Source organism: Nicotiana sylvestris, chromosome 3 (assembly GCF_000393655.2).
Source record: "Nicotiana sylvestris chromosome 3, ASM39365v2, whole genome shotgun sequence".
In the NCBI taxonomy this organism is placed as follows: Eukaryota; Viridiplantae; Streptophyta; class Magnoliopsida; order Solanales; family Solanaceae; genus Nicotiana; species Nicotiana sylvestris.
The window spans coordinates 27,329,758-27,338,730 of NC_091059.1; the positions used below are offsets into that span (position 1 = coordinate 27,329,758).

Genomic DNA, 8,973 nt, shown 5'->3' on the forward strand with positions numbered 1-8,973 from the left:
TTAATGGAGATTAAACCTTAGAACTAATACTAAAACAAAAGCAAAAAATCAGAAAAGATAAAAATAAGGAAAGGAAATTGATGTTTTACCATACAGAGGGATTCGATGTCAAATCGAGCAACGAGACGGATGCCGGGGGCGACGAATAGTGGCTGTCCAACCTCGAAACGGGCATTTCTTTTTAGTACACGCTGGACCCATTGGATTTTAGCGTCGTGCTAAAAAGAAACAATCGCCTGAGTCGGAAAAATGGCTTAAAACAGACCCTTCGCGGACAGGTGGTCACCAGTAAGCTTGCCGGAAAATAGTGGTCGGAGTTTGGAACCAAAACTGACATAAAATCAATAGCTCTCCTAGAGATCTATCCAAATGTGTGTGTATTATGGAATGAGGATGGCTAGAAGCTGACCAATTTCAAAAGAAATAGGGGCTAGGGTTTCGGCCAAAATGGGATTCGTGTGGATGGATAGAGATTTAGGAAATTTGAGTGTTGGATTCGAAAAGAGGAGGTTGAGATGAGTAGGGGTGAAATTTTGGTGGTGTTTGGAGTTCGTCCACCGGCGGTGGCGATTTCTGGCAGGCAGAATAGGGGCGGCGGGCGGCGGCTTGAGAAAGAGGAGAGATGAAGAGATGGGTCTCTAGGGTTTGAATTTTTAGAGAAAAAATGAAAAAAAAAATCTGATTTTAAAAGGATTTTATACCTCAAAGGGATTAAATAAGGGCCGTTGGATCAAAGATTATGGATGGATGAGATCAAGTCTTCAGGTTACTAAATGAAACGACGTAGTTTTGATCCAAAACTACGTCGTTTGGACCCTCCCCTGGCAGCCCCCTTGCGGACTGGGTTTGGACAAAATGGGCTCAAAGTTTAGGCCAATTTTGGCTCAATTTTAATTAAAATACACTAGTCCAATCCCTACCCCATTTATCAAAGGGATTTTTACCTATTTATACCATATATCAAACCTTATTACAAAAAATGTTCATAATTTGTTATTTACCCGTGTAGTCCACACTTTTACTACAAATTATATACCAATCCAAAAATAGGTAGATTTTGCCATAAAAACGCGCTAAAATGAAGGCACCAGATCTGCGTGTGATTCTGAGGAGATTTCTGTTCTTCATCTTCATCTTCATCTTCATTTGTTCTTCCATATATTTTTCACCATTGATAGCCATTAAAAAGCTTGAAAGCTTTGAATTCAAATTTGGGTTTTCAAAAATCATTATTTGTTTGGATTGGGTGTTGTTGTAAATAATTCGGAATATGTTTAGGAGTTTATATCTCAATTTTGAGGGGTTTTGGTGAAGATTAGACTTGGTTTTGACTGAATTTTAGATTGAAACTCGAAGAAGAAGAAGAAGAAGAAGAAGAAGAAGAAGAAGAAGAAAATTGTAGTTAAAGTGTAGAATTATAGATATATTGTAGATAAATTGTAGATAAATTGTAGATGAATTGTAGATTAAGAAGACTAAAACTTCTACAAATCTTCTACAATTTATCTACAATTTTTCTAATTTGACTACAATTTGACTACAAAATATCTACAAATTCTGGAAATATGTCTTCTTCTTCTTCTTCTTCTTCTTCGACGAGTTTCAATCGACTGTGTTAACCAGTAACCTTCAACCACTGCCCCAAAAAAAAAGAGGTCAAAGAATTTCGAACTCTCTGCCATTATTATTTCCAGTGAGAATTCAAGCGGTTCGATCAAAGAATTTAAAATTTTCTTGTGAATCTGAAAATATGATATTCTTCGACGGTGGTGGGCAGTTGGGGATGATCAACGAGAGGAAGCATAGGAGCATCGTGAGTTGTGTGTGTGTTGTGAACAGTTGAGATGAAAGGAAAGAGAAAGTGGGAAGATACAATCCTATAATTATGCCTAATATAAATAAACCCTTAATTATATCCCTAATTTGAATTATGGTATAGAAATGATAATTTGGTATGCTTAAATGTAATAAACACAAACCTTAAACATTGAGGGTAATAAGGTTTGATATATGGTATAGATAGGTAAAAATCCCTTAATCAAATCATTAATCAACTCTTAAAACCTATACATACACAAATAAGAAAAAAACACACACACTCATACACATACACATACATACATATATATATATATATATATATATATATATATATATATATATATATATATATATATATATAAAGACTTACTAAAAAAAGAAAGAAGAGAGGGAAAAACGCCAATTCATTTATGGGGAAGAATGGGCCTGTGAAAAGAAGTAAAAATGGAAATGAAGAAAAGTTAAATTTAAAAGAGAGGAATAAAATAGGAAAAATAATATTGTATAGCCATTTTAATAATAATAGTCGAAAATATATATTTCGAATGTAAATAATTATGCTTGCCCAATAAGATACTTAGGGATCAATGTCAAACTGGTTTAGGGTGGATTCGATCGTGCGACAACTTGCATCAAAATAGTTCCTTAATAGACTTTCAAACAGAAGCACCCATTAGCCTATTTTGTTCCTGGGTGCTAACTCAAATTATTTGGTCATTTAGCACTAGTTGCTCACGGAAAGTAGAAGTTCCATGTCAAAAGCAATGGGTGCTAAAGCACCCAAATAGTACAACGTGGATCCGCCCATGCCTAGGAGGACAGAAAGGCTATTTCCGATAAACCCTCGGTTAAGTTGAAGCTTTAAAAACACCAGGAAAAAGCTATATACAAAATTTAAGGAAGATGAGGTGATTTCAAATGGTTAGGAGTCGAAATTCTGAGCTAATGTGGAAAACGTTAATGCGACAATGTATATCATGTGTGTATGTCACTGTATATCACACACATATTTTCATGAATATATGCAGATATACATGATATACAGGAAATATATGAATATACATAATAATATACACCGCCTCAAAAATCATTTTCTCCCATTTTCATACATTGATGTAACAAAATAATCCAGCATTTCAATCCAAAAAAAGGAAGAAGATGAAAAGAAGAAAAAGAAACTTTCAATATGCTAAAATTGAGGATAAGTCACATATATGCTAAGGTCTGCGTACACACTACCCTCCCCGACCCTAGTAGGGGAATTTTATTGGGTTGTTGTTGTTGTTATTGTTATCACATATATGCTAAGGTTGTTTGGATTCTCCTATGTATTGTGCTTCTATGTTTGTAGGCAGAAGTAAATTAAACTATTTGGGATAAAACTATTGGCTGAGATCATAAAAACGATATGGGTTTAATATTACATTGTTAGGGGAGATTTGAAATTATCTCTTTGTATATATGCCCAGTTCCTTGTGATTTCCTTCTCCATAATTGGCAGACTCGACTAGCTTTGGAAGGGAAAGAGGAGCTCATTTTTGTTGAGTAAGAGAAATTTGCGATAGGTTAGGAGACAACTTCTCAATTTATATAAAAGCAGACACTTGGCTATAGTGTGCCAATTTTTTAACTAAAATTGGGAAATTAAGTTAAAACATCTCAACAAGAGTAAGTCGGACTATTCCTTGCCATTAACTGAGCAGAATATCCTTGGAGTGCCAAATTGCCCTTTTTATAAAATCATTAAAATGACTGTGGGTCACTTCCAAAGATTATGATTTATGTTTTACTTATTTGTATGTGTCATTTTATTTTGTACCATATTTGGGTATGTCTTGTGTTTCTGGATATACCTGTTTATGTAATTATACTTGTTGGAGATTCTATTGTGTCTGGTCTGATTAATTGGTCTTATGTGGTTACTATTAATGGGTATGACATTATGGTTAATCTCTTGTTGTTGGATATGATGAATTTCGAGGTAATTCTTGGAATGAATTGATTATCCTCGTATTACGCTATCTTGATATGACATGCCATGATAATGGAGATGGTCATTTGATCAGTCTAAGAGTAGGGTGATTTTATTTTTGAACGCTCAATGTATGGTTGAGAAGAGGTATTTAGCATACTTGGCTTTCATTTGGAATACTAGTGCAGAGACTCCCTCTATGGATTCGGTGCCGGAGGTGAAAGAATTTCTTGATGTGTTTCCTACTGATCTACTGGGAATGCCACTAGATAGAGATATTAATTTTGGTATTGATTTGGTGCGGAGTACCCATCAAATCTATTCAACTACTCCTTCCGTTTCAATTTATGTGAACCTATTTCCTTTCTGGTCCGTGCCAAAAAGAATGACCTCTTTCTTTATTTGGAAACAATTTACCTTTATGCAATGATTTATAGCCACACAAAATATATATGCCTCATTTTACACTACAAGTTCAAAAGTCTTCTCTCTTTTCTTAAACTTTGTGCCCAGTCAAATAGGTTCACATAAATTAAAACGGAGGGAGTATATTTTATTGTTTTAGCATAGTTGAAGAAGTTAAAAAGGCAAATGCAAGATCTGCCTGACAAAGGATTCATTAGATTTAGTGTTTCACCTTACGGTGCACCGGACGTTGTTTGCGAAGAATAAGAATGGTACTATGAAGATGTGTATTACTTATGGGCTGCACGCCGCAACAGATTTTATTAGCGCTTGGGCAAGATCCGCCCCTCTAAAGTATGACATACCAGCAGTGAGCGCATGTACCATATAGTGCTGAGTGATTGAGAATGATGAGTGGGGAGTGTAAGACAGTGAGATTGAGTATTCTGAGAGTGTGAGTACATGAGTTTATCAGTGTGATACATTACATGTGACATGCACATTTGACATGTAGACATATAGATGTAACATTTCTCATATCATTTATATTTGGCATATTTTATCAGTGTTGAGCTTAAACTGTTAAACATGAAATCATGTCTACATTTCTGTACTATGTACAAACTGATTATGAGATTTCTCTAAGTTATTAATGTCATTTCCCTATTATATCTATATTGTTATTATCTGGATTTGGACTGTACTTTTCTGAGCTCGTCACTACTTTCAGCCTAAGGTTAGTCCTGTTATTTATTGAGTACATTGGGTCGGTTGTACTCATACTACACTCTGCACTTTGTGTGCAGATCCAGGTACATCTGGACCCGGTGGTTGCTAGACTTGGAGCAGTATCTTCTTGGAGACTATTGAGATAGCTGTTATGGAGTCCCAGACCTCGACCCTCCTTTCTTTTTTAGTTTATTTAGCACTGTTCTTTCTTTCCATATAGTTGTATTAGAAGTTTTGACTGTGTTGATACTTAGTAGCTCATGTACTTGGTGACACCCAGATTTTGGGAGATTTTGTAGTTGACTCACAGTTGTGCATGTCTGTTTTATGAGATTTTTCACTGTTAAACTTATTTCATCATGTTTTCAATTTAAATGTGTAGTTATTTGTGATTGTCAGCTTGCCTAGTACTGTGATAGGCGGCATCACGACATGTTGAGCTTTGGGTCGTGACACTTTATGTCCATCCCCATGCACTGTTTTACAATAGTAAGTATTCATATTTTACGCCTATAAAAGGCTATGTAAATTGCAATGGAACGACACACCAGAAGAAGGGAAAAACTTCTTCTTTCTATCTCTCTTTCTTATTTCTATTTTACTAAATTGCTTTTATTTTGTAATACTGGTGCAATTTTAATTGGGTTTTTTTCATAGTCATTTTAATGTTTGGTTGAAATAAATTTTTTGTTTAAAGATCATTTTTTCACAACAAGTTTTTCAAATTTTTGAAACAAACACTAGGTCGTCTGGTATGAAGAATAAGTATAATGATTCCGTAATAGAATTTGGGATTGTATTTATTTCATATTTGGTTGTAGATAGCTGAATAAGTTTTATACTAAAATGGTGGGATTAGCTATCCCATAGAAAAAGTAAGATATGTAATCCAATGGAATATCTCATCACATGGAATATTCTTGTTTATCTCTCCATTGTACCAAATGCCAATTGTTCGGAAGCCCGACAGATAAGGACGGTCTAAGTCATCCTCACTATGTCGTATTCCACTAGCTTAATAAAGATTTTACCCCAATTACATTTAACATCATGTGCATTATATTTTGGATTTAATTTATATAAATTGACAGAGTAAAAATTGATGTTGACTCTCCATGACGTGGATAAGTTATTGGAGATTTGTTTCTACATTTGGTACCACTAGCTCCGATTTATGGGGGCTTCATCATATCAGCTCCAAAAATGAAGCATGTAATTCACTTACTTTCTTCAAAATTTTCTTCTGTATCATGGTCTTGTGGCATGAGCAGATCTAACCATTGCAGCTGCACCTAACAGTTTTTAATTTGAGTTCTATATGCATACATTTTTAATTATATTTGGAATATGTATTCATAGTTTGAGAAAAGAACTATAAGTTCAGTTGAACACACCGAATCCACTCTAATAGTGAAGGCACATAGACCTTATTTAGATGAAAATTTTGCGATTTCCCTTTAATCTGACTTAGCTCCTATCTATTGAAGTTCTAATCATGGCGAAAGACAAGTTGGAGTACAAGAAACAAAATTAATTTCCCATTTAAGATAAATAACAACAAAGTAACAAATACACCAAAGTTCCACGAAGTAACAACACTTGGCTTAAGTAAAGCAAATTAAGAACTTTGTTCATAACAAAACTTGCTGACTTGGCCTACCAACCTTTGCTTCAGAAAAAAAAAGAACATTTAGTCAAAACTTTTGCTTCAATTGACTCTTTTACAATCTGAACGAATCTCTCCATTTGTCCCAGTTAATGGGCTAATATTTCCCATAGTAATCATTGACTGAACGAAGCTTTGAAAAAATGTATTTTGGTTACTGCTAAATGTGTTGACAATTGAGACAGTTGCTGCACCAGCTGTGGAGAATAATTCTTGATCTGATTGCAGAAGCCCTTGATTATTCTGCAAATTTGTGAAATAATTATTGTCAAAACTATCCGAGGTTGTAGGATCAAGGTTAGCCAAGGCTGTGGCATTTCCATTTTGAGGACATATTTGCCTTAGGTTGGCCAAATAAGTTGTGTTTAAGGTTGGGTCAGGATTTCCTGTGCCATTAAAATTGTTAAGGCGGGCACTGAATACGCGACATTGGGCACGTCCAAATGTGTGTGCACCTAAAACAATAGAAAACAAAAATGATATCTTTAGTCGATAAAGTTGTTCGACTATCCAAATAGTAATAAGGAAATGGTATAAAATAGGACAGAGAGAGTAATTGATTACCAGATAAGGCAACTAGATCGGTAACGTTAAGGCCAACAGCAGAAAACTTTGCTGTAATGTTGCTTAAGCCTTCAAAAGGAGAAGGAATAGAAGTATTGGCTCCTCCCTGGTTTGCTGTTCTGCTGTCTCTTCTCCCTAATGAAACATTCCACGAAGGACCACCTGCCTGTACCCCATTGACATGATAAAAGAATTGATTCAGAAAAGACTTCTTCAATATTTACTCTAAATATTTTGTTGGTAGCTGAAAAGACCCCATTGCGAACAAAGTTTCATATTGGTAGTTGAAAATATTGGGTTGCTAGATATTAGGTGCATGGAGCTCTTAATGGTGTGAGGTTTTTTAAGGAAAATCGTGTAGGCTTGGCCCAAAGTGGACAATATCATATCATATTAATAGTATATCTGGGCTATGCCCAGCAATTGGTATCAGAGCCTAGGTTCAACGAGACGAGTATGACGATGACAAAGTGATGGTGTGAGACTCGGTTTTCTTACCCTTATGACCCATGGATCGTAGTAGTGGATCAAGTCTGAACGGTTTTTCTCAAAAGGGATCACACTATTAAGGGTTCTCTACACCTTATATGCATGTTCTTAATATTTTCATCTACCAATGTGGGACTCTGTTCGCACGCCCAACACATTTGATGAAAGAATACAAAAACCTTGCAAAAAACTAACAATGTAAAGGCTTGCTTTTCCTTTCCTCGCTTGCTGTTGCTCCGAATTCCAACAAATTTCTAGCTAATGCACCCATAAGAATCCAACTATCCCCTGTATGGATCCCATCCACTCTGGGGTCATCACTCCTCCGAATATAGTAACATGTAATCCGTCTTATTTTACAGGTTACTAGAAGTACATTTTGTTTACACGACATACAAATTGTTTACACGGTTAGTGTATATAAATTAAACTCAAAGTATATATATAAGTTTACATACCAAAGAAACTGAGGCTTCTGCAGCAAGAGCAAGAATGTCAGCACAGGATACAACACCAGGGCAAGAACTCTCAACAGCAGATTTGATGTTGTCAACAACATCGAAACCTCTTGCGGAATTAGCATTAGGCGCTGCATCTTTCTCACTTACTATATTTGCTGTTGCATTATTATCCAACAAAAGCGAAGCATCACATCCCTGGAAATCACAAGTAACAGAAACACAATTTAACATAAAATAGAATAATAAAAGTCACTTAAGATGTAACAAATCTATTGTTTAAGAAATTAAATAGTTAATTATAAATCATGGTTTTACGTTGACAAAGCAATCATGGAAATGGAGACGAATGAGGCTAGCCCCAATACGAGCATCAGACTGCAAAGCTTGCTGAATAGCATTTTGCACAATGCTTGAAACATTTGGACATGTAGTTGAGTAAAAATTAGCACTCAATTGAGCATTTGATTCATAGAAACTGAAAATTGCTAGTAGTAAAATGCATAAAACGGCAAAAGAAGAAGAATGAGCCATATTTGTTTCGTATTTCTTATTAGGTAGACAATTTCTATTATTTGTGTCTCGTGAATAGCTAGAGATCTAGGCAATATATACAGAAAAAATTGCCTTGCTTTCCTGATTTATTCTTGACAATTTCAAACATCATAGTCAAACAAAATAATTTGCTCTGTCTGGTGATATATGGAAACTTCTACTACTAGTAGTCTACTAAAACTAAGTTTTGTGGAAAATTGTTTAGCCATATGAGACTATATCAACATTTGAGTAAAAAATTATTTTCCACCGCTTTCTTGATTAATTAAAATCTTGTCAAACAAGTCCTGGATATTTATAATTCGTATTAATTT

At 35.0% G+C, this 8,973-nt stretch overlaps 1 protein-coding gene across 1 annotated transcript; it reads right to left on the reverse strand.

Moving 5' to 3' along the window:
- Window positions 1-6,443: 6,443 nt before the first annotated feature.
- On the reverse strand, window positions 6,444-8,758 carry LOC104233071 (peroxidase 15-like). Its single transcript, XM_009786377.2, has 4 exons — window positions 8,423-8,758; window positions 8,105-8,302; window positions 7,158-7,323; window positions 6,444-7,048 (listed from the first exon to the last, which is right to left on the reverse strand). The coding sequence occupies exons 1-4, from the start codon at window positions 8,636-8,638 to the stop codon at window positions 6,636-6,638; spliced, it is 993 nt and encodes a 330-aa protein (XP_009784679.1). The 5' UTR covers window positions 8,639-8,758; the 3' UTR covers window positions 6,444-6,635.
- Window positions 8,759-8,973: the final 215 nt, after the last annotated feature.

What these genes read in the sequence shown, in the direction of transcription:
- LOC104233071 (XM_009786377.2), bottom strand. Translation starts at nt 8,638, where the DNA reads ATGGCTCATTCTTCTTCTTTTGCCGTTTTATGCATTTTACTACTAGCA. An exon ending in TCCATGATTGCTTTGTCAAC is followed by an intron (nt 8,303 to 8,422) that starts GTAAAACCATGA and finishes TGTGATTTCCAG; the next exon opens with GGATGTGATGCTTCGCTTTT. An exon ending in CGATCTAGTTGCCTTATCTG is followed by an intron (nt 7,049 to 7,157) that starts GTAATCAATTAC and finishes CTATTGTTTTAG; the next exon opens with GTGCACACACATTTGGACGT.